At 49.0% G+C, this 25,515-nt stretch overlaps 1 protein-coding gene across 3 annotated transcripts in view; it reads left to right on the top strand.

Moving 5' to 3' along the window:
• PAPSS2 (3'-phosphoadenosine 5'-phosphosulfate synthase 2) overlaps positions 1-24,323 on the top strand; it is a 120,203-nt gene extending 95,880 nt beyond the window's left edge. For all 3 annotated transcript variants that reach the window (XM_032313426.1, XM_032313425.1, XM_032313427.1), the window contains 10 exons: positions 162-397; positions 1,320-1,458; positions 2,032-2,150; positions 2,285-2,398; positions 3,821-3,932; positions 13,614-13,819; positions 19,251-19,386; positions 20,619-20,887; positions 21,852-22,081; positions 22,560-24,323. In XM_032313426.1, coding sequence (XP_032169317.1) covers positions 162-397; positions 1,320-1,458; positions 2,032-2,150; positions 2,285-2,398; positions 3,821-3,932; positions 13,614-13,819; positions 19,251-19,386; positions 20,619-20,887; positions 21,852-22,081; positions 22,560-22,701 — 1,703 coding nt within the window. In that variant the 3' untranslated portion in view covers positions 22,702-24,323. The remainder of the gene's footprint in view (positions 1-161; positions 398-1,319; positions 1,459-2,031; positions 2,151-2,284; positions 2,399-3,820; positions 3,933-13,613; positions 13,820-19,250; positions 19,387-20,618; positions 20,888-21,851; positions 22,082-22,559) is intronic.
• Positions 24,324-25,515: the final 1,192 nt, after the last annotated feature.

Genomic DNA, 25,515 nt, shown 5'->3' with positions numbered 1-25,515 from the left:
CAGGTTCCCCATACTTATGAACCCCACTTGTTTTGCAGTGCAAAACATGGTTATTTCTATGTTTGGAAGAAATGCAGGTACTTGACTTGTAGTCACCTGTGCTCTTCCTGGATGGTAGTGATTTTGATTTTGATTTGAGGTCATATGATTATAATGAACAGGTCTCTCTGGTGCTGGAAAAACCACCATCAGCTTTGCTCTGGAAGAGTACCTTGTCTCGCATGCCATCCCGTGCTACTCGCTCGATGGGGACAACGTGCGTCACGGCCTCAACAAGAACCTTGGATTCTCCCCCGGGGACAGAGAGGAGAATATCCGCCGGATCGCCGAGGTGGCCAAGCTGTTTGCCGACGCGGGTCTGGTCTGCATCACCAGCTTCATTTCTCCTTTCACGAAGGTAAAAGGATTGGGGGGGGGCACGGACGACGCTGGGGAAGGAGTCGCTGGGGGGCGGGCACCAGGGACCGCTGTCCTCCCCGCTTCCTCCCTCCCTTGCTCCTCGTTTCCTCTGCTTAATCTTGGTTCTGTCAAGAGAGCACCTTCGTTCCCAGATGCCCGGGCACCAGCGGACAAAGACCCGTCCACGCTCACCTTCTGGCCAGGGTTGGAAGGAGGTTTGAAAAAGTTAAAGAAGAAAAAGTCAAAAGCTCTGTAATCTTGTGTCTCCATAAAGTCTGAAAGCTTAGTTTGCTAAAGGAAATGGCAGTTCACTGCCAAAGCAGCAGGTCATGTGTGTTTAATGTGGAAATCGCCGAGGAAGAGGGACCCTGTTCTTGTTTTAAGACAGGAAATTTCTGGGAGCTACGATTAAGATGCCACGTTCTTTGGACACTCCCTGTGAATGAAGTGCTCCTGGGTGGCCAGCCTGTCTTTCAGCAGGGATTCTTTTCTGTGGTTTTTCTCTGAAAGCCCTTGAAAGAGCTGTGTTCACCGGAGGGAAATTTCTGGACTTTCTCTCTCTCTCTCTTTTAGAAGGTTTTTATTTACTTATTTGACAGAGAGAGACAGCAAGAGAGGGAACGCAGCAGGGGGAGTGAGAGAGGAGGAAGCAGGCTTCCCACTGAGCAGAGAGCCCATGTGTGGCTCGGTCCCAGGACCCTGGGATCATGACCTGAGCTGAAGGCAGATGCTTAACCGACTGAGCCCCCCAGGCACCCCTGGGCTTTCTCTAAAGGACCGGTTTCCTGCCGCGGCAGCAGAGCACACATGCTCGTGTAAACCTGTCAAGCACCAGAGCAGACCTCATTTCATGATGAAGAATTCCACTGTGAAACCTCTCGCTCACCTTCTCGAATGTTTTCCCCCCACCCCCGCCCCAGGACCGTGAGAATGCCCGCAAAATCCACGAATCGGCAGGACTGCCGTTCTTTGAAATCTTCGTGGATGCGCCTCTGAACATCTGTGAAAGCAGAGACGTGAAAGGCCTCTACAAACGTGCCCGAGCCGGGGAGATCAAAGGTGGGAGCACCAGCCTGTGGCTCTTTTGCCGCTTCTCGGGCCTTCACACTCTGTCCCTGGAGGCTGGTCCAAAGTCTCAAAAACAGTTGTCCACAATTGCGTCTAGGACACACAACTTTTGATCAAACCACAGGCTACTCAGTACATCCATGGGCTCATCAACATGTGGGCTGGGGTGTTTCCAGAACTGTCCCCTCAGCCATAAGCAATCAAGTTCAGGTCCAGTGGGTGTGTGCCCATGAGTGTGTGTCTAAGGGGGCGTGTTCCAGAATTGTTTCTTCTTCTCGTCTTCCTTTTGGGTTCCAGTCAGCTGCAGAGAGCTTGGACCTAGCCAAATCTTGTTGGTACTTTGGGGGCTTTTGATACTGAAAATACAGCTGTGCATTTGTATGGTATGACATGATATGATATGATATTTTTATCTATGGCTAGAGGTCAAGGACAGCTGGTAACTTTTCCCAGCCTGCTCTAAATTCTCAGTGTAACGCATTATTCCATCATGGCTCATGTCTTCCTGTTTAGAAAGCCTGTTCCCGTCAGTGCCGGTGTGATTTCCGCCCTTCTGCCTTGCAGGGTTCACGGGTATTGATTCTGATTATGAGAAACCCGAAACCCCTGAGCGTGTGCTGAAAACCAACTTGTCCTCTGTGAGTGACTGTGTCCAGCAGGTGGTGGAGCTCCTCCAAGAGCAGGTGGGTGGACCCGGGCGGTGCTTTTGTTTGTTTGTTTATTTCAATTGCATAAAGTCACAGAAGGTCATTTATTCACCGGAGCATTCTTTTTGCAGTTTTTATTTCAAATTTTTACCCATTCTGCTTCCTTTCAGAACATCGTACCGCACACGATCATGAAAGGCGTCCACGAGCTCTTTGTGCCTGAGAACAAACTTGACCAGGTCCGGGCTGAGGCCGAAGCTCTCCCTTCATTAGAAATTACCAAGGTGAGACCTGCGGGCTGGCCCCAGGAGAATCAGCCTCACGGCCATCATTATAATGTGTTTACAACTACTCTGGGTAATAAGGAAGGTATGGATCAGGGAAATGCAGTGTCCATAAGGAAGAACACCTCATCATTGCCTTTTATTTTTCTAACCTCTTGCCAAGCAAATCTCTCTCCGAGAGCTGCTGCAAGGTAGTGGGGCAGTGCCCAGGATGGAGGCAGACAGGCAGGTAACTTCTGTTTTGTAGAGGACACTGTGAACATTCAGTTATGCCAAAGTGCAGGCATTGGGCGGTATTGTTGGCAGAGGCTGAGGAAAGTTTGTCCAGAATGCAAGTAAAGAAAAAAAAAATGCAAGTGTTTTTTTTGGACAATCAAGAAGGAATGTGGAGAAAAGATCCACCCTGATCTAAAGTGATAGGACTCTTTTCCTACTCTGCAAATCCCATTTTTTCCTGACACGGCAGAGTCCAGCCTAAGGAGCAGGTGTAGACCCTTTGGTCACGTTGAATTTACTGCCTGGAACGTGTTCGCTGCAGCCCGGTCAAGGGCACGGCAGATGCCTTTGGCTCTTTATAGGTCAGTGTTATTGGTCCATTCCAGCTGTTCGGATCTTCATTGGTACCTTTTTCTTATCCCTTAAAACCTTGGGCATTTTTCTAAGAGGCAGAGTAAGGTGGGAACCTGTTGCAGGTTCAGTCATACCTGAACAAGTCATGACGAATTTATATGCAGAACCCCCTGACCTCACGAAAGAAATTCTGAATACTCCAGTGCTCTGGGCACACAAGAAGTACGTGATTATAATTATGGCGTGGAATGATAATTCCCATAATGAAATGGGCTGTGAGGTACAAAAGAACGTCAAATAATCTAATCATTGTTTTGGCCCTGGGGATGGTAGGAAAGGTCAGCAGAGCAGTGAACCATGCTTCGGGGTTTAAAAGATGAACAGGAATTTCAGGTGGGAAAGAGGATAGGCCTGGGAGGAGGTAGAAATCTCCCCATCAGCCCAAAGGGCCAGAGCTTGAAGTGTTTCCAGTATCCTGCTAAGAATGTTGGACTTTTCAAGTCAGGAGTTTGCCAGTTTCATTCAACTACCTTCTACATTTGGTGAAAATATGTAGCCCGACCAGAATATTTGTCGAGGAAAAAAAAAAAGCAGGAACAGGGAATGTTAACACAGTTGCCCATCATGAGGCTCTCTGCACCTCAATCTTAGATCACTGCTCTCCAGTAGGAAAGTTCTAGGCTCGAGTTTATCTGGGCCCTGGATCATGCTTCAGCATCAAAACGGAACACTTAACACATGAAAGATTCTGCCTTCATTCTTCTGCCCAGCAGAATAAGAAAGGCCTGCCCTGGGGCCAGCTGGCTGGGAAACAGAGCTATGGAAATGTTCACCTGCTTTTGTGTTTTGCAGCTGGATCTTCAGTGGGTCCAAGTTTTGAGCGAAGGCTGGGCCACTCCCCTCAAAGGTTTCATGCGAGAGAAAGAATACTTGCAGGCCATACACTTCGACACCCTGCTGGACGGTACGTGCTTTTCTTACTTGCTTTTTACTCTTCATTGTTTAAAAAAAAAAAAAATCGTGCTCAGAAATTTTCACAGGAACAAGAAGCATTCATTCTTGGTATTAATTCTCACATTATCCCTCTTACTCGAGATATTTAGAGGATTTGTTATATGTCTAATTCTATTATGTATAAATTCGATTTTTTAGGATTTTTTTTGAGGGTAAGGGCTATCCTAAAAGGATTATTGACTATCGGAAAGTAAAGAACTGAAAAATGAGGGCTTTTCCTTGCATGCGAAGCCAAGAGAAGGTTAAGTCTGTTTGGCTCCGCTTGCCTCCATACTCAGAGTAGAGGGCGATCGGGGGCCGTTGCCTGCTGCTGGGAGCATCCTGGGGTGGGCGGGGGTGAGCTTAGCGCATGGGGTGACCTGCAGGGGCGTCTCACCACCCTGCTGCCGGGCCAAGCGGCATCGTGCAGTGACTTTTCCCACTGGACACTCAAATGTCGCTCTTCGTGCCCTTCCGTGTGCTGTAGGAGGCTGGTGGCATCCTCCAGACCCCCCTGGGGCCGCGCTAAGCCCGCCTTCTGGGCACAGGCCGAGGGACTTGAGAGCACTGATCTGGTCCAGATTGGAAGCGTGTGTTATTCGGAAAACTTCTGGCCCCTTCTGTGATCATTTCCTTCCCAGAAGGGCCTGAGCTCGTCAAATGGAGCTTGTCTGTTTCAAGCCCCTGAGGAATGGCTGCTAGTGGGGGGAGGGGGCAGGGAGCTGGGGGACACCAAGTCTGTGACTCGGAGCAGGGCTCCAGACATTTTAGGGAGCAAAATCACATCAGATAGTCTTTCCTGGGAAAAGATGTCGGTGGGCTGGGCTTGTGACTCTGCCTGGGGGGATAAAATCACATTCCAAAATTCAGTTGTTTCCCTTATAGCTTGCCTTAGCAATAATCATCATATCTGTACAGCACTTGTCCATCTGCAGAACATTTTCTCAGGCATGATTGCCTTTAATCAGGCAACTGTGATCACGCCCTTTGCAGATGAGGAAGCTGATCCCAGCCTTAGTGCCCTCCCTGAGTTCATACCACTGGTCCAAGACCAGAGACCAGAATCCAGGGACTTCTGGCCCAATGCTTTCCCTGCCAGGCTGCTCTCCCGGTGTCCGTTCTGAGACAAGTGAGGAGGCTAGGCTGTCTGTCTGAGGAAGGCTGACACTTCCTTTGGTGTCTTAATTCTGATACGTGCTGGGCACAGGCTGCATTGAGTAAACTTCACCGACACCGCGGCCAACCACAGGCAGGAGATGGGCCCTGAGCCTCCCAGCCAGAGCTGTGGCTAAAAGACGAGCACTTGTTCCATAGAGAAAAATACCTGGGCTCTGGGTGTGGATGGAAGCCAGGGGTCCTTCTCCCGGGAGCTAGGACATCACGGAGGGGAGACAAAAACCATCCTAGCGTAGGCAGAAATCCTTTGTGATTTAAGAAGGGGAGAACGGGCGTTTTCCTGGGTTAAGAGTTCTTAGCTTTTGATAGATTCTTAAAGGAGTCTATGATCCAAAAAGATGCCGGACAGCAAATGCTGTAATAAGCTATCCATATCTTTTAGGCAAATCTCGCTCCCTCCCTCTCACATCCTTTTAATTTCATTTTATGGTGCTCTGCAGTTTATAAAACACAGCGATTTTCTTTTTCTTATTTGGTCCTCGCTATCATGGGCTGGACGAAGCCCTTGTTACAGGTCTCCCTGCCCAGGTCCCCCACGTGTCTGCCCCGTGAGCCCCAGCAGCACGGAGCTGAGGGAGGTCACATCCCCATGAGTACTGGACTCCCACTAGCTCCTGATTCCTACCGCCCATCCAGAAATCCCAGCTCTTCCGAAAACCCATGCCCAGGGGCTTGCAGGAGTTCTCAAGGTGGGATGCTTCCTGTGCCCCTGACTCCGGCCCACAGCCGTGTGCCTCTTGTCTTGTGGATGCACGTGGCTCTCTGCATCCACAGAGATGCAGCTCCTGCCTGTTCACTAATGTCCTGGGACCCATGGGGCTGTGGCAGCTCACAGACTCCCCCTCAAATGGGAAAGCTCCTGTCCCCTTGCTCTGGGCTAACTTCAGCTGAGGACCCTCTAGCAGTTGCTTGAACCCCACAGCAGCAGAGAACTGGAAGAAACAACCCTGTGAACTATACCCTGGCCTTTCTTCTGTGGGTGCCTGGGGGGGCTCTGGAACCCTTCCAGCTGTAGGGCCTGTGTCTGGGACCCCCTACAAGATTCCTTTTCTCCCTTTGACTTTCTGCTGGTGTCACTGTCTACCCCAGAGTCCACCCCAGTCCAGCGGACATAGTTCTGCAGCCCTCATTGTAGTGAGGATTCAGAAGTCCCCCACCCACCACCACTGCCACCTTCCAGAAGCTTCCTCAACTCCTATGTAAATCCAGTAATAGACACCAAGGATATAAGGTGCTAAGTCGAGGCAGAATATCCTAGTGGGGAACAGTGTAGTTGTGGATCCGAGCGGGGCTCGTGGGCTAGTGGTTTGCTGTGAACCGGAGGCACATTACTTAACCCTGTGGGCCTCAGTTCCCTCATGCCTTCCATGGGCTGCTAACACCAGTCCCTACCCCATGGGGATGAGGAAGAGTCAGGAACAACTGGTCCAGGAGTAAATGTTCCCTATGCTGACAGATCCCTTCCCCTCCCCAGCCCTGACGCATACAATGAAAAGACATTGTCATTGTAGTCTTGAGGGGACTCTCTGGCTCACGCATAGTTACGTCAGTCTGGAAGTAGCGCAGATAAGATGTCCATTCATCAGCCAACAAATGTTTACCTAGTGTCCTCATATGTCAAGGTTTGTTCTAGTGGCTGGAGACAGAGTGGTAATGAAGACAGATGTGAGCTTGGAGGGACAGATAGTACAGCCCATCTTCTGAACCCTAGTACAGTGGGTTCTTCTCCCCATATCAGTGGTTGTCAGGCCTTTTGTTATATTTTATGATTTTATGTATTGAGAGAGAATGTGCGCAGGGGGAGGGGCAGAGGGAGAGAAAGAGAGAGTCTCAAGCAGACTCCCTGCTGATCGTGGAGCCCAACTTGGGGCTCAGTCCCGCGACCCTGAGATCATGACCTGAGCAGAAATCAAGAGTTAGAGACTCAACTGAAGGAGCCACCCAGCCGCTCCCTTAGCCCTCCCCCCCACCCCGCCCCAAATCATGTGTCATGTCTGTGAACTCTGAAGCAATACAAAGAGCAGATGAAAATGGAGCTGCTCCTGTGGAAGGGCTGGGTTCGGCGTCCCTCCTGCCTGGACAGCAGCCATGAGCATGCCTGCAGGAAGCTTCCTGAAACCCTGTTCCTACCACAACATGAGTCTCTGGGGAGAGAGCTCCCCTTGATGGCTTTCGGGCTGTATAGACATAGTTAAATTCTAGAAGGTAATATATGTGTATCTCAGAAGGCCAAACAAGATCTCATTCATATGGATATCATTTAATTTTAATCAGCTCATGAAAGTCATGAGTCACCACCGACTGAAAATCTGAAATTTCTAGAGCCACAGACGTGTAGCCACAGTCATCTGCTATCAAACAATTGCATGTTCCTTGGTCGCCTGCCATCTGCAGGCAATATATATATATTTTTAATTTGGACCACATCTCTCAGGAATACTCTGTTGGTTTTAATTTCCTTAAAAGTTCACATTTCCCCTTAAATTAAAAAGCAAAACAAAAGAAACAAAAAAACTCAGTCTACTCAGTCTAAGAAAAAAAAAGAAAAATTTAAGTGTTTCTGAGGATTACACAAGATGAATTATTCCCTCTATTGTTCAAGGATCTACTTTCATTGGTTCATTATATCACCTTATTTTCCACTGGATGTAGAGGTTTTTTTTTGTTTGTTTGTTTGTTTTAAATTTTATTTATTTATTCAACAGACAGAGATCACAAATAGTCAGAGAGGCAGGCTGAAATAGAGAGGGGAAGCAGGCTCCCTGCAGAGCAGAGAGCCCGATGTGGGGCTCGATCCCAGGACCCCGAGATCATGACCTGAGCTGAAGGCAGAGGCTTTAACCCACTGAGCCACCCAGGCACCCCTGGATATAGAGTTTTGAGATTGTTACAGATTCCCCCCCAGTTGTAAGTATCTCATCTAAATTTAAAAAATGGAACCTCAAGCTCATGTTCTTGACTGGTAGCTTCCAAGGAAAGTCACAACATGGTGGCCTCATGAGACTGGACCATTTGAAGACAAGTCCTCCACAGCTCTGACTTGCCAAGATGGGTGGGGAGGCCTGAGGGCTTTCCACAGGCACCGCCAGCATTTATTTGGTACCTGATATCTTCTGACCCCAGCATCTGACACAGGATATCACATTTAATCCAGATAACACTTTTGGGAAGATACTTTTCTCATGAGGAAATAAGTACTTGAAAGGTTAAGTAACTCACCTGAAGCTTGGATTCAAATCCAAGTTATCCTGGTTCTCGTTCTTACTATGCTTGTTCTGCCAGGTAGAATTTCATGTCCTCTAAACATCTGGGATTCTAGAACGTTCTAGAGCAGTTTGCTATTAGACCTAGACATCACATATTTGTAAGAGGCAAATTTGCGAAGCTGGAGGTGCTATAACGTGTTGTAATTATTTCAAAGCATATAGTCATCTGAGTAATGCTTCAGGATTGCACTGAATGACGTTCACTACAAATCCTGGTCTCAGCCTCTTTTTGCTGTTACACATTCTTCAGACCAGTAGCAAAGAGCATCGTATTTTTGTATGTTATATGTGTGACGTTTTGTAATAGGAATCTGTTCCTTGATATTGTTGCTTTAAGATTATCTTGGTGGAGAGCTGAAAACATGTTTCTTAATTGTGTTTATATTTCTCTAGGCACGGTCCTTCCTGGTATGTACTTCAACTTTCCAAATAGTTAAATTATTATAATTAGATAGTTACATTAATTAGAAATGGTTAAGAACATAATTTTAAAAAATTCAAATGATCCAGCTGGAATTGTTAACAGTTCATGATCTAATCAGTTATAATAGAATAATAATGCTACATTCTTCTGTTGATCAGAGTCCAAATAACAGGAAATTTCTGGATCAGATGCAGCTGTTTATAATATCCTATTTGGCTGACAAAACTGAACTTGTTTCTAAATTATTGTTGTACATTTTGTCCCTGAGATTAAAAACAATTATGATCCTCTCTGTTAATTAAATCTATGAGTCCTCATTTGATTCACAAATCTAGAAATTTTTTCTAATGCATTTATAAAACATTTTTAATCGATGAGGGAGAAATTGATTTTAGATGTGATTTAAATGGGCACACCTGGTTGGATTGTACAGGGCCGTATTTCATTTGTCTGTGGTGTGATTATGCATGAATTTTTTTTTTTAAGATTTTATTTATTTATTTGACAGACAGAGATCACAAGTAGGCAGAGAGGCAAGCAGAGAGAGGAAGGGAAGCAGGCCTCCTGCTGAGTAGAGAGCCTGATGTGGGACTCGATCGCAGGACCTTGAGATCATGACCTGAGCCGAAGGCAGCAGCTTAACCCACTGAGCCACCCAGGCGCCCCGATTATGCATGAATTTAATTTCAAGCTATGATGATTGGTAGTCATAGAACCAGGAATGAATACACAAGTTGCTTTGACTGTAAATTTCTTCATTCTCCCAGAAGGGAAAGGTAAAATTGTGAAGGTCTCATTTATCTTTGGTGCTGTTTTCATCATTGTTGCTTTCCCTTTAAAACTTACGTTCAGAGCAATGATGAGGTAGCACAAACACCTGTCAGAATGGCTGAAATCAACACAAGAAATGACAGATGCTGGCGAGAATTCGGAGAAAGGGGAACCCTCTCGACTGTTGGTGGGAGTGCAAACTGGTGCAGCCATTTTGAAAACAGTATGGAGGTGCCTCAAAAAGTTAAAAATAGAGCTACCCTGGATCTAGTAATTGCACAACTAGGTATTTACCCAAAGCATATAAAAATAGTGATTCGGGGGGCACCTGGGTGGCTCAGTTGTTAAGTGTCTGCCTTCAGCTCAGGTCATGATCCCGGGGTCCTGGGATCGAGCCCTGCATCCCTGCTCAGCATGAAGCTTGGTTCTCCCTCTCTCACTCCCCCTGCTTGTGTTCCCTCTCTCGCTGTGTCACTGTCAAATAAATAAATAAATAGTCTTTTAAAAAAATGCTGATTCAAAGGGGCACATGCTTCCCCATGTTTGTAGCAGCATTATCTGCAATAGCCAAATTATGGAAAGAGCCCAAGTGTCCATTGACTGATGAATGAATAAAGAAGATGTGGTATATACCACGGCATATATAATGGAATATTACTCAGCCATAAAAAAGGACGAGATCTTGCCATTTGCAATGACATGGATGGATCTAGAGAGTATGATGCTAATCGAAATAAGTTAGGCAGAGAAAGACAAATACCACAGGATTTCACTCCTATGTGGAGTTCAAGAAACAAAAAAGATGAACACAGTGGGGGAAAAAGAGAGGCAAACCCTAAGAGACTCTTAATGCTAGAGAACAAACTGAGGGCTGATGGAGGGAGGTGGGTCAGGGTATGGGCTGGATAGGGGGTGGGCATTAAGGAAGGCACTTGCTATGATGAGCACTACGTATTGTAGGTGGTGAATCCCTGAATTCTACTCCTGCAACTTAAAAAAAAAAAAAAGGCCTAGTTAAGCAATAGAAAGTGTCGTCACGTTTGCTTGGGAAAAGTCCTATGCAAAAGTTCTGTGTTGGACTAACCATGGACTCAGCAGCCAAGGCCCCCTGGCAACGTGAGGCAGCCCCCGTAAGAGCCATCTCACCCACAGTGGGCGAGGCCAAGAGCCCCAGTCGGGTGGGAAGCCATGGAGGAGGCCTCAGCAGAGCATCACGCTGTTGGACGAGTTCCTGTCGTGGAAGAGTTTAGGAAGGTGGTTGGGGAAGCTGCTCGCACCATGGGGAGCTGTAGCTCCGGGCGGATGCAGTCAGCTGGCATCATGGGACTCCCCCACTCCATGCCGAGACTGGCTTTCTTGACCACCGTCAGGAAGTGCTGTTTCCCCAGAGCAGGGTTTCCCTCAAGGCCAAGAGGAACGTGGGTCAGAGGCTACATTGGGCAGGAGCCTAGCGGATCAAAGGACACAGCTGCGTGGGAGAGTGGTGTCGCCCCTGGGTTTCACCCCAGATGAGCTGATGGAAGGTAGCACTGCAAGGATGCGCTGGGCAGAGCTGGGCTTGTCTCACGCCCACCTGGGGCTTTGTGTTTTGTTTTACTTGAATTTGGTCCGATCTCTGTGAGCAGTGTGGACAGTAATCCACAGAACACAGGGCACCATCTACTTGGTGGGCCTCTCTCCCCTCTCCTCAACTGGATTGTGCGGCGGGTTGCAGTATCTTCGATCACACACCTCCAGGGATAAAGGGCTGTACCATGTGCCCACCCCCAGCAATCCGTAACGAATACGGATTATTCGTTATCCCATCTCTCAAGTGGGGCAACTGAGCACAGAGAAGGGGAACGGAGCCCAGAAAACGCCTGAACTTTGAAACAAAGGAGTCACTGGAACATCAAAACCCGTAACTTCTGGTGCAGAGAACGTACTTGTGGTTTACGAGGGCTCCCCGGGGCAGTGTTGGGGGGTAGTCACAGGACTTTGATAGACCAGATTTGTTTGTTCCGGGCAGTTGCTGTCTTTATCCTGTGACATTCTTTTACACTCTAGTGACTTCTGGAGAGTATGTAGAAGGTGCAAAGTGGTAGGCCTGTAGCTGGGTGTCATAGCTGACTCAGAGCTCAGATCTTTAACTCCATCAGAGGCATTCCAGGTGTTGGATTTTGAAGGTTAGGTTTAAAAGAATTCATTAATCTGTGGGACATTCCCTCAAATCCATAAGTAACTGCGGTGGTTTTTCATGGAGCTGAATGTTTTCCTTATTCACATGCTCTTGTTCCCTTCTGAGTCTTGAACTTGGGAATCCCCCAGATCTCCCTAACCTTCTTCAGTGTTGTACACTGATGGTGTGCCCTGTTTTCTCACCTGTGAGTACAGCCGAGAGATGGATGTCATTGGTGGACATCAGGCATCCCCACCAAAAGGGTCACATCTTTAATGTTATCTGGCCTCATTAAGAAATTAAATGTTTCCCGAAAGCTGAATTGTAATCTTTGAAGCCCCAAACTGAAAAGAACTACATCTTTTAACCATTTTGCCTAGAAACATTTAAAAAAGCTCTTTCCAAAAAAAAACCCCAAATAACTTCATATTCATTTTTTAAAATGTGTTAAACACAAGGAAGCTTTAAAGGGACGTCATCGTCCCTAGTTACACCAGTTATTGAACTGAGCTCTAGTGTAATGGTCCCCCGAGGGGTTGTAGGCCCCACACGGGACGAGCCCCGCCATGACTGTAGTTCTATTAGTCAGGGTTCTCCAGAAAAATAAGGCAGGGTGGACAGAGAGGCTGAGGGGAGAGATTGATTTTAAGGAGTTGGCTCACACAGTTGCAGAACCTTGCAACTGGCAGGCCAGAGACCCAGGGAAGACTTGAAGTTCACGTTCAAAGTCTGCGGGCTGAGTTCCCTCTTCTTCCTGGCATAGGGTCTTCCGTTGAGTCCTTCAGCTGATTCTGTGCAGCCCATCACCTTATAGAGGACACTCTGCTCTACCCAAAATCTACTGACTCAAATGTTCATCTCCTCTTAAAAATACCTTCCGAGAAACATCTAGAACAACATTTGATTGACTGTCTGAGCACTGCAGCCTAGCTAAGGAGACACACAAAATGAGCTCTCACAATTTCTTTATCACCTTTTAAGTAATTCTCTTGCCTCTTCCTTTGAGATCAGGGTGTCTCTAGGCATGTGTTGTAGCTGGAGATAGAAATTCTCTGAACAGCACACCCCGTACCTTCCAGTTGTCATGTTGTATCCTGAGAAACCAGATTGCCAGTTTACTTAAATTCCTTTTAAAGTAAAAAAAGTAGTGTAAAGGGGAGAGGAGCTCACTCTCCAGAGTAAGTGTGTGAATCCACTGTCCATGGCTTTCCCTCTGCCTCGTTTTTGCCTGATGGTGGAACCAGCAAAGCTGTGACCCCCAGAGAAGTCTTTTCAATACCACGTAAAGGTGACGCTATGTCTGGACCACAGGAAACAGACATCAGGACTCCCTTCTTGGGGTCCTACCCCTTGGTGTTAATGGTCTGATTTTTTTTTTCTTTTTCAATTTGGTGTGTTGGTACCACAATTCAGAGATCTGCCAACGTTATTACAAGGTTCGTTTCTAAGAAAGACTAGAAGTTTCTGTTTGAGCTTCTTTGGCCAGCCTTTATTGTGTGTAATTGGTTTGTTGAAGACTTGACACTCTCTGGTATGTTGTGGTCAGGACCAAGCTTTTGAACGGAAACTCAGAAGGGAGATGCCCCCTCCTCGGCCCCCAGATCAGATCACTCACTGAAGGTCTCTCCGTGTTTGTGAAAAGCTTTTCACAACTCCCGTGTCTTGCGTTGAGAGGCCTCTCGAGGACTTCTCATCGTAGACTCTGCAGAAGCTCGTGCAGCCAACACCACCACGTAGGCTTGAGGCCTTCCTGGGCTTTGCAGGCAGTGTTTGGAATGGATGTGCACATGGGAGTCCCCTTCGAGGACGGCACAGCTGGCGCCCCGTACTCAACTCATCACATGGCTCTCTCTCTAGACGGAGTGATTAACATGAGTATCCCCATCGTGCTGCCCGTCTCTACGGACGATAAGACACGGCTGGAGGGGCGCAGCGAGTTTGTCCTGACACATGGTGGACGGAGAGTGGCCGTCTTACGAGACCCTGAATTCTACGAACATAGAAAGGAGGAGCGTTGTTCCCGTGTCTGGGGGACAATGTGCGCAAAACACCCCCACATCAAAGTAAGTGGCAAGACCTTTGGAAGGGCTTCTCTTTCAGCTTAAGACAAAAAATGATTTCTTTCATTTGTTTTTCAAGGATTTTATTTATTTATTTGACACAGAGATCACAAGTAGGCAGAGAGGCAGGCAGAGAGAGAGGGGGAAGCAGGCTCCCTGCTGAGCAGAGAGCCTGATGCAGGGCACGATCCCAGGACCCTGAGATCATGACCTGAGCTGAAGGCAGAGGCTTAACCCACTGAGCCACCCAAGCACCCACATTCCTTTTTATTTCCTCATGAAGGACTTAAAAGAAATACTGGGGTATTGCAGAAGAATGCTTTTTTTTTTTTTAATCAATTTATTTATTTCAGAGACGAGAGCATGAGTAGGGGGAAGGGCAGAGGGAAAAGGAGAGAAACTCCAGCAGACTCTGTGCTGAGCGTGGAGCCCAATGGGTAGCTCGGTCCCATGACCTGAGACCATGACCTGAGCTGATGTCAAGAGTTGGACCCTTAACCGAATGCGCCACCCAGGTGCTCCTGAGGTGCATTTCTAAGGGAGGTCTTGTAGGCTGTGCCTTTGGAGATCTTTCTAGAAAGGGGCAGAGAAGCGTCTTTCTGTTTGAGGGCTGCTCTGAATGACCCACTGAGTCTTCAGAGTCTGCAATGGTTGGGTCCCTCCACTAAATGGGAAACAAGTGGACCGGGTAGAGAATTTAGTCTGGCACCTTGAGTAAAGGACAGAAATCCAAGTCATAGCTATGCCCTCAACCAGAGCTTGTGGCATTCTCCTCCATCTTGGAAACTCACTAGGGGAAGCGATTCCTTCATCCAGAATGGGTCCAACCAACCACTGGAAAGAGACTGCGGGCATATGCCCTGTGGTTGGCGGGGGCAGGACGGGGGTCAGTGGCATTCTTTCAATAAGAGGGGACAACTGGGGTTGAGGTATGGCAGAGTCTCCAGAGGGAAATAGCACATTTTCATCAGTGGTTATTTTAAGATTGAAAATGTGTTCATCTGATTGGGATCATTTTGAGTCGCTCCTGCCTAAAGGCAAAATGGGCTAAACCTCCTCAGGTTCCTTCATAACTTCTACCTGGTGGCCACGGGGGTGGAGGGTCTCCTGGAATTGCCGGGTGTGGATCCTTACCCCGAAAAGGAAAGTATGTGAAACCGAATGTCAAAGCCATCCCTCCCCGAGGATGAGAGCCTTAGGGCTGAAACTTGAAAAAGCCATATAAAAGGAGGAGCCAGACTCAGAATAACCCTACAAGTAACCCTGGGCCCCTACAAAAGATGTTTGACTGAACTTACTGGAATTGGTTGGGCAAATGTTTTGGTTTCATTTCTTTAAGTTGTGAAATGTTGCAAGGTAGGAAGGGCTTTTTCAAGGCCTCTGAACACAAGAGGTTAATGAACGAAGAGTTAATGAGCCTTCCTGTAAAATCTGCCTTCTCGTTGATCGTCTTAAATCCCAGTGCACCTCTTGTTTAATCTGAACAGGGTGTCCACAGGCTGGCAGGCAGCCTTGGAAATTGCAGGATACTGACTGAAAGCGATTTGAGGAACCCTGTTCTGGGCCTTGATCCTGCGTATGTTTCATCCACTCGCGGGTCCTTAAGGTCTCGGGTCGGAACCTGATCTTCAGTCAGTGACCCAGGGAGGGAAGGGTGACCCCTCATCCCCCTGCTTCAGAGACGTCCCCTCCCGGGGCCCACCCTCCACATCTCTTCTAGTAGCACTAAAAGAAACACCTGAGGAGGCTCTCGAGAATTCTTTCTTTTCATCTTGGTGGCAGCTGGAGCTCGGGATTTCTTCGAAGCCGGGGAACATGGTGCTGTGCCTTGTGGTCTTGGTGGTCTGGTCAGTGACCATCCTGTGAGGTCATTACAGGGACTCTGCAAACATTCCCCATGAGCTGATGGCGAGAAATGGGCCCCGGATAACCCGGCAGAGGGAGGCACTCACTGTACACACCACGCCTGGAGTGGGACGTGTGTTTATCAGATGCACGACACTGGCCGTTTCAGGGAAGGGACTCTTTTCACTTTTTCACTGCCCCTTTTTTTAGAACCTTGAAATTTACAGTGAAATTTACACTTTGGTTTTTTTTTTTTTCTTAACCCAAAACTTCCAAAATAACCCCTTCCAAAAGTGGCCATGGGCCTCCTTGCATTTCCATGTGGCCCAGGGCGCCATTGGCTGCGTCGGTTCTGGGGGTTGGCGCCGGACGCTCCCTGTGAGTCCGTGAAGGCTGGGAATCCCGGCGTTAGAGCAGTGTTCAGGGGTCCTTCCTGGATGTCTCCAGTGGCAAGCACCTCACCCCCAGCTCACGCCCCTTCTCTCCCCAGACCCGCTCCCCAGTGGGAGGTCTCCGCCAAATCCCGGGCTACCTCCTTGCCTCCTCCTCCTCCCGTGTTCATTCGGCTGCTGGGTCCTGGCAATCCCATGGATGGCTTGACTTTGGGCACGTCTCTTCTCTTGACTTGGGCCAGGGCACTCCGTCTCCTGCCTGACTCCTACAGCGACCTGCCTGACCCATTCCCGGCTGCCGTCATCCCCCGTAGCGGGCCAGCCTGTCGTCCCCTCTCCTGCCCCTGCCACCTCACCTGGTTGTCACGCCCTTCCTCCCCGTGATGCGGTGTGCCTTCTTTATGCTTCCAGAGCACTCTGCCCTTGTCTGACCCCAGCTGTCCCACTGTGTGGTTACCCATTCGGTCTTCTGCCAGCCCAGGAGATAAAGGACCGTGTCGTCATCCACTGAGCCCCCAGCCAGGGCTGCGTTCACACTCTGCAGGCGGAGTTCAGGGGAGGCAGCAGGTGTAGTGGGAGCAGCAGCTTGGTTTGGGGGTCCTGGACATGGTGTCCTGGCTTCTGGGAGCCCCTGTGCACCCTTGAGTGCTACCTCTTCTCCTCTTGTCTGCAAATGACGTGTCAAGTCCCTGTCTCCTCTCCTTTGTCACCCCAGAGCTACTGGACCAGAAATGAATGTGTTCTCCATGGGGATCACCTCGGTTTTCTACCTCTTGATCCTTATCTCTGAACCCTCTTGTTGTGACCCTGTTTTCCCAAAGCCTCCATTCCACACTACCTCCCGGTTTCTCCCCCCCGCCCCCCGCACCTTTTCCTTCCGTGGAGTGTACCTCCCCACGCACCGTGGCTGCTCTCACTCCAGCCCCTACACTCACCCTCCTCTCCAGGCTATGCCTGTCAGGCTTCTCCTTACCCCCTCAAGGCTCCTCAGAACAGCTTTCTTGTGTTCGTGCTAGGGTTTGAACTCACCCTCTCCTTTTTGTATTGCTGTTGCCTCTGATTCCAAGCCCGGTTCCCCTCTCACATTCTCTGACTCCCCAAAAGCCTGTTCCTCATTTCTGTCCACGCGCCCAGGTTTGCGGACTCTCCGGAGGAGGTGAGGGCCCCTAGGCCACAATGCTTGGGAAATGGGGCAGAGCCACCAAACCTCCCTTCCTGGGAGCGAGATCTCAGTTCTGGGGACAGTAGGGCCATCTTGGGGCGGGAGGTGCTTGCTGCGTCTCCCCGTCTCAGCAATACCAGAAGCACAGGTGCAGCATTGGCCATCAAATAGACTCCTCTTTAGGCTGAGTTGTGAACCAAATTGGATGGGTGTTGCCTTCACCAACTGAACAATAGAGGGCGGACCCCTAGCGTCCAGCAAGAGTTACTACACGCCTAGGGGTGTGGGGTAAGTCTCCACATTTTAATCACCTAACTCTGAGCAAGGAGGAGAAAGTAAACGCACAGGTACGGGGATTTGACAGTATTCTGACTAAGTGATTTTCCTCCCTCCGTCCCCACAGTCGTGTTTTTTCTTTTCCATTACTGTTACCCTCCCTTCCCGCCAGGCTCACCCCTCATTTGTGGGGCCCATGGCGAATGGAAGCCCACAGACCATGTTTAAAAGTTACCTATCGAACTAACAAACTTTCAGATAAAATGTGTTCTGTCCTTCTACGTTGACCACTATTCCTTGAGAATAACCTGGAAGGTCAGGTTCAAATTTAAATTCTGCACCAGAACACGGGTGCTGTGTGGAGAGATGGCTTTTGACCTGCCATGAACCCTCTCCTTCCTTGTCTGTGCTTGGCGTTGTTCCTCACATGAGGGCGCCCCAGGCTGTTCGGCTGAGCTCCACCCACACCCCCACAGACTCCCCTCTGCTGGCCTGTCCCCAGAACCAGGGCGGCCTCTGGGGCTGTGTGGTCCACCCTGGAAAGACAGGCTGAGAGAGGAAGGGCATGATTCCTTCTAAAGGTGTGTGTTTTCTGTTCCTCACTCACTATCCCCGAAGTCACTTGGTCAACAGAGCGGGTATTGATAAGGGAGCGTGTTAATAGTAACCTCTGTGCTTTCTTTTAAGAATCACTTTAGATCTTACATTTAGGTCTTTAACACATTTGGAGTGAATTTCTTTACGGGGTATAAAATAAGGCTCTAACTCTGTTCCTCTGTATGTGGATATCCAGTTTTCTCAACATTGTCTTCCAAAGAGATCTTCCTTTCCTCTTCCAGTGGTTTTGGTGCCCTTGTCAAAGATTATTTGAGAGAAATCCAGAGTTAGCTAGTTAGTCTGTGCTTAGCCTAGGTGTGGACTTGGCGACATACTGCTACTCTTTGGACATTTTCTTTTGTTTTCAAACTAGAACGTAACTAAGAAGGATACTTCTTTTAAAGTTTTCTTAGAAATTGTTATTAGCAATAATTAACTGGTAGAAAACGACTTGCCCGACTTTCCCCGCCCCCTGCTTCTCTGTTTTGGGTTCTTATTGAAAACAGTCTAAGACACATCAGGCTGTATTAGGAACATGCTGGCAGTGGCGCTCAGAGAGTGGTTTGCGGGGCACTGGGGGTCTCCAAGGCCTTTCCAAAGAACCCCAATCTCAAAACTACCTTTCTAATACTGAGACATCATCTGCCATCATCACTGGGCTGATGTTTGCAATGCCGGTGCCACAGCCATGGTCCCCAGGACTCAAGACAGGGATGCCCGGCTCCACTTGGGTTGTCCCCAGACACCAAGCCCTTGCAGCAAAAACAGGGCCAGCTTCGGTTAAGAATGTTCTTGATGACAGGGTGCCTGGCTGGCCCAGTCAGTTGAGCGTCCAACTCTTGATTCTGGCTCAGGTCTTGATCTCAGGGTCTTGGGATTGAGCACCCCCCGCTGGGCTCCCCCTGCCAACCCTGGGCATGTGGAGTCTGCTTGAGATTCTTTCTCTCCCTTTGCCCCTCTCTATGTTCTCTCTCTCTTTAAAAAAAAAAAAAGTATAAAAGGGTTGAGAGACCAAAAAGTTTGAGAAATACTGTGCTAGAAATGGCTAAGAATGGAAGGCAGTTCTTCAGGAATAACCCAAGGCTGATCTAGGAGGAGAAAATGGTTTTCAGATCCACTAGAAGCTGATACTCACCTCCAGCTTTCCTCACGGTCTTTCTAGATGGTGATGGAAAGCGGGGATTGGCTGGTTGGTGGAGACCTGCAGGTGCTGGAGAGAATAAGGTGGAACGACGGGCTGGACCAGTACCGCCTGACGCCTCTGGAGCTCAAGCAGAAATGTAAAGAGATGAACGCTGGTACGTGGGCGGCCTGGCTCTCATGCCTCCGTCAGCCCTCCTCCCACCCTCTGATTACAGAACTCAAGGTACCAGGAATCGGCCGTTTATAGTTGCAAAAAGCTGGAGACCTCTATCGGTGTGTGTATTGATACGGACTGGAGCGGTTCAGAAAGCTAAGGACAGCCACATTTTGGAATAGTACGCAGCAGTTAAAAAATAGGCAGACACAGAAAAAATATCCCAAGTGGCTTTATTCAGTGAAAACACAAACTGCAGAACAATCTGTACAGCACAATTTTGGAAAACAAAATATAGTAATCGTTCTCAGAACCCTAAGCTACTTTTGTGTCTCGAAGAGAAGTCTCTGGGGCGTGTACCCCAGACCACAGGTGACAGGTGCCACTTGGGGATGGAGTTAAGACCAAGGAGCAGGAGGGTTTTCACTTTATAAATTTTGAAAAAGAGAAAAAGTAATGACGGGATTATAGGTGAGTTTATCCTATTTGGGGCTTCTGTGGATTCCCCAAGTTTCCCATAATGGGTCTTTCTTCCATAACTAGAAGGAAAATTTAAGCCTCGCAGGAGCCTGTCACTAAATGGAGTAGTTTTGAAGACTTTTTTTTCAGTGAAGGTGAAATATGTTTTTACATCTTTAGCTTGTTGAAACTTTTCCCGGGCCCCAGAGGGCGCTGGTCGTCGCCCACCCCCTGAGGGAGCGAGCCTAGAGCAGAGGGTGGCGTGGGGACTGCTCAGTGCCGGCTCCAGCCTGAGCTGTGCTTGGCGGCAGAGGCCCCTGACAGATGCTTCATGTCTGAGGTGGGTTCCCCGTTAGGGCTTCCTGCCTGTGTGTCCCCTCTGGTCTGCTGGGTGCCTCTGGAGTCCCAGAGTAGCCCCCAAAGACCCAGGTGGAGTCTACTTGTGCCTTTTGAAAACGAGTGGGCATAGTGAATTCTCTGAGCTGTAAACACAGTGTTTCCTTTCTTTCTTTAGATATTTAAAAAAAAATTTTAAGTCCTCTCTACACCCACTATGAGGCTCAAACTCACAACCCCAAGATCAAGAGTCCCTCGATCTACCAACTGAGCCAACCAGGCGCCCCCTCTTTCCTTTTAAAATTCAAGATCTAATTGGCTTTATTAAATGATTCTAGCAAGCAGAGGGGAGCCTCCCCCTGCATTTCTGTTTTGTTCTTGCGGACAAGCGACAATGTGCATTTTGTTCAGCTGGGCCTTTGTCCGCTCCTTTCCCAGACGCGGTGTTCGCGTTCCAGCTACGCAATCCCGTCCACAACGGGCACGCTCTGCTGATGCAGGACACCCGCCGCAGGCTGCTGGAGCGGGGCTACAAGCACCCGGTGCTCCTGCTGCACCCTCTGGGGGGCTGGACCAAGGACGACGATGTGCCCCTGGCGTGGCGCATGAAGCAGCACGCGGCTGTGCTGGAGGAAGGGGTCCTGGACCCCAAGTCAACTATCGTTGCCATCTTCCCATCCCCGATGCTGTACGCTGGCCCCACAGAGGTGAGCAGTTCCCTGGGCTGGGGGCCTTGGAAATGGGGGCTCAGACTTTACTTACGAGAGCCAGAGTCTCTGTGATCCTTTCCCTTCATGAACAGATTCTCGAATCTTCTAGTCTCTCTTCTTTATCCAACTTAATTATGATTCCATGTAGAATTTGTAAAAATGCTGGAAAACACATCAGACCTGTTATACCTGGGGCAAAGTGTATCGCACCTGATACTCATTTGCCAAAGTTCCAGTCACTCTGAGTGGGTCACCACACGTGCCCGTGAGCTCTTTGAGAAAGACTTCGTCCCTAAAAGCTTGGTGTCCCCTTCCGTCCTACCACAGTAAGCCCGTCAAACAGGGACATTCTGTGTCCCACAGCACTGAGTGTGTGGGAAGCATGATGAATTGGAAGGGTCTAAACCCTTTGGAATGCCCCAAATTGAGTTTCAGAAATTAATCGTCTTCAACCAGATCACAGTGCCAGGCCTCTGGCTCTCTTCCCCATCCCCTGTATCGGTCATTGAGCATCAGAAAGGGCGATTCATTCTGAAATCCCAATGTTGTGTTGAACTAGAATCAGTGTTTTCATGGGATTAGCTCATCATTGGCAATCAGGTGATCAGACAGGTTGGAATTTGTAATTTCCTTTAAACTGTGATTTATTCTGAATAGGGAGGGACTGGAAAGTAAAATTCACACATCTGAGTGTTCCTGGTCCACGTGCCTATGTGGAGAAGCACTCAGGAGACAGAACCCTGGGTTCTAGGAAGCTGGGGTCAGGCGGTGGGGATTCATGTCTACAGCTCCTGCTGCAGCGAACATGAAGCATGAAGGGCACTTAGACAATCCACTGATATCTTCCAGCTGTTAGCTGATCACTGGATTACTTTTAGAGCAGAATAAAGGCATATCTGTAAACAGGAACCCCAGAGCTGAGCAGCAGTGACCAGCATCTCCCTTGGGTGATGTTTTCTAGGTCCAGTGGCACTGTAGGTCCCGGATGATTGCAGGGGTCAATTTCTACATCGTGGGCCGGGACCCTGCAGGCATGCCCAACCCTGAGACCAAGAAAGACCTGTATGAACCCACTCATGGAGGCAAGGTCTTGAGCATGGCCCCAGGCCTGACCTCGGTGGAAATCATTCCATTCCGTGTGGCTGCCTACAACAAAGCCAAAAAAGCCATGGACTTCTATGACCCGGCAAGGTAGGTTTCTGGAGGCAGAGTCCTTAATCACCTCCATACAATGAGAATGCTGGCCCTGTGGAAGTGCATCTCCACCTGCTCCTAGTGGGGTGGGAGTCCCGGTCTTAGACATTATGTGTCCCCCTGAGGTGTAGCACGGCCCCTCATGTCAGTAGGCGGTCCATCAGTAGCTCTCTTTCAACAAGTCTTCCTTGAGCAGGCGTTAAGGGAAAGGAAGCCAGTGTAGCAGCAGGATATGGCTTCCCGTGAACAGAGTAGGTGCCCAGGCAGTGTTGAGCATGCGGCTGCTGTCACGCCTGCCATCACGCCCCTTTCTTCTCCGAGTTCCTTTACTGAAGAGTTAGTGAACTGCTCGTGCAGAAGGTGCAGCATTTTACAGAAGGAAAAAATAGGGTCTAAAATTCGTCACCTACTGCAGGCAGCTCTGGGGATGGGGTGAATTACCCACTCTGAGCTGTGTGTGGCTGCCCCATGACAGGCACAACGAGTTTGACTTCATCTCCGGGACGCGGATGAGGAAGCTGGCCCGGGAGGGCGAGAATCCCCCAGATGGCTTCATGGCACCCAAAGCATGGAAAGTCCTGACAGATTATTACCGGTCCCTGGAGAAGAACAACTAAGAGCCCTCCAGCTGCAGAGTTTCTTCTCAAAGTGCTCTTGGATTTGCTTTTCTATTTTTGTGATTAGATGCTTTGGACCCAACTGCTTCTCAGTGACTGATGTTCGTGTTTTACAATGAGGTAAAAATTTGAAGTCAGCTTCAGTCATATATAAAAGAAAGTCCAACTGCAGCTGCCTCCTGGCAGGTGCGGGCCGTACTGTTAGCATTTCAGAACGAACTTGTCTTCTTGACTGCGTCTGGTTCAGTAGGTCCCAAGTTTCTGAAAGTTTTGACCATATCTTGTTTACTTGCCAAAAAGTGAAGTGTACTTTCCAGCTTCAGTCTTGCCCGGTGTCACGGCAATGTGAACCGGAGGAACCACCTCTTCTGCACAACCGACCTAAGGGGGAAAAGAACTCTCCGCCCTCACACGTAGATTCTCGCCCTTTCGACTCCTGCCTCCAGCCCCATCTCTTCGAGCTCAAGCACGGCCTGCCTGGGGACCCCAGCACCTCGGGTCCATGCAGCCTAGCTCTGCAGAGAAAGTGATGTTGTCTAGGAAAGAAGGACCATCTTACCACACTTACATGAGAACTCAGTTAAATGGTGATTTTCAGCTGGAGAGCAGAGGGCACTTTGAGGAAAAGATTTGCCCCCAAAGCTCAGACGATCTGGCATTGTTGTGGGAAGTTAATTTTTCTCCTCTTTGCTGTGGTCACTGTGTCCTGGGAGAGGCCGCACTGATAGACTGCAGCTTTGGCCCAGACCAGTCCAGACCATCAGACTAGCGGGCTGCTGAAATGGGAAAAGACCCCAGAAACCCTATGTCTCAGAGGGGTCCCCAGTAGATGATGCCTAGCGTGTGCCTCAGGAGCCACTGAGCACGCTCACAAATGCTCACGGTTGGCATCATTAGAAGGTACTGGCGGCACCCGACAGGCTTGCCGTCGCTTGACTGGCAGTCTGGGTCTCCGTCTACACTGTACAACACGGGAGCTGCCTCTGGCCCCTCAGTTGCTCCACAAAGCCCTTGCTCGGAAAGCACTTACAAAGCAACCTTCTTGGATGCCAGGTGCAGAGTTTTCTAAACCCAGCTGATCTTCCGCAGCTGGAAAAAATACTTCTCCAAAGACTCGTGCTGTGCTGAGACATCTAACCTCTGATGGTTTTACTTCTTGGGAGGTAATCTTTGTCCTTTATGCACAACTGCTTGTTGCTAAAGAATATATGAAGAAACCATACCTTTTGTAGCTAGGTCTCTCTGGAAGAGACTTAAACTGGAAAGAGAAAACTGTGATTTTTTTTTTCATATTTTCAGTTTCTTTTTTAGGAAAATGCTAATCTTAGCTACTGAAGTTCTTTTGAGAATCAGTTACACACAATGGCCACAGCAAAGCGTCACTGCCTTGACTAGTGTAGTGCCTCCATTGATTTAATCAGAGCTACTCAGTACTGCCTTTTTAAAGAACAGCGTATTTATTGAAATCATGAGATGGAATGTAGTGCCTTAATCAATATATTTTGTGATTTTTAAGATATATTTAAAACTGCTTTTCTGCTCTTAATAATACTTAGTGCAAATGACTATTTCTATGTACCTGTGAGGCTTGTTTTTATTTTAATAAATTGCTCAAAATGAAAGTGGAGTCTCTTCTGCCTGTGACGCGGAGTGTGGGTGGGCTGTGGGACCGCTGAGGGCTTTGACTGAGTCATCGGGGAGAAACAGCAGCAACCCTGTGACTACAAGGAAGAGGTTGTTCTCCTGCGTTAGAGTCACTTAAAAAGCGCACGGTGGGCGTAGAGGTGCAGGGCTCCTCATGTCTTCAGGGGGAGGAGGCTGCTGGGGGCTCCCCATAGGATGTCACGGCAAGAGAGTCTGACCTCTTCTTTCCAACTTGTTCCCTTTTCTCAAAGTGCCCCCAGGGAGTGAGCCAGCAGGGCTGGGGCGGTGCCCCCAGGGAGTGAGCCAGCAGGGCTGGGGCGGGCGGTCTGCTGTTGTCTTTTTTTTCATCGGGGGTGCTGAACCTCAGCCATGGCTCCTTTGCCAGGAGACGAGGTACCTGTTTCCACCCCTACTTCCAGTGGCCTTCGCGCACCTGCCAGTTTGGGGCTGTTCTCCCTGCGGACCTGAAGGCTTCATACAAATTCTGCCACCGCCCCTTGCTGGGCAAAGAGCCCTCTTCTTGCCCAGAGCCTCGCTCACTCGCTCGTTCTGAGTGACAGCGGGACAAAGTAGGCTCAGACATGTGTGAGGACACGAGGACACAAGGGTGCCGAGGGCGGGATGCCAGGCTGTAAGGGCAGGGGAACAAACCCCGAAAAGGCCTTTGTGAGTCGCCGGGTCCAACATCAGCAGACCTTGCAAATGTATCAGCACTTTGGCCCCTGGGTTTCTCTCCAGCCCGTCTCCCTTGCACGATGAAACAATCGTGGTTACTCAAGAGCAAGTCAGATTGTGTTTCCTCTTCCACCGATTCTGGGACCTGGCCGTCAGGTCTGGCGTCCCTGACAGACACGGCAGGGTCAGCTGCTGTCACGGTGGAGGTCGGGGGGACTGCTCCTGCCACTTGGCCACAGATTCTGAATGCAGGTCTCTGACACTTACGCATTCCCTCATCACCATATGCGTCAAGGATCAGGAATGACGGCGCACCAATTCTGAAAGCCACTGACTTCTTTTCTGGCCTCTCGCGCGCATTTAGTTCTCTGATGAATATTAACTATCACTGGGCCACTCGGTGTGTTCACCGAACGGGGAAGATGATATCCAAGCAATTCACTGATACACACTCCAGAATCTACCTACTGTTTCTGCTTATATTGTGAATGATTT

Source organism: Mustela erminea, chromosome 14, assembly GCF_009829155.1.
Source record: "Mustela erminea isolate mMusErm1 chromosome 14, mMusErm1.Pri, whole genome shotgun sequence".
NCBI classification, from domain to species: Eukaryota; Metazoa; Chordata; class Mammalia; order Carnivora; family Mustelidae; genus Mustela; species Mustela erminea.
Note: the sequence above shows the minus strand (reverse complement) of the source record. Positions and strands in the feature narration are given on the sequence as shown.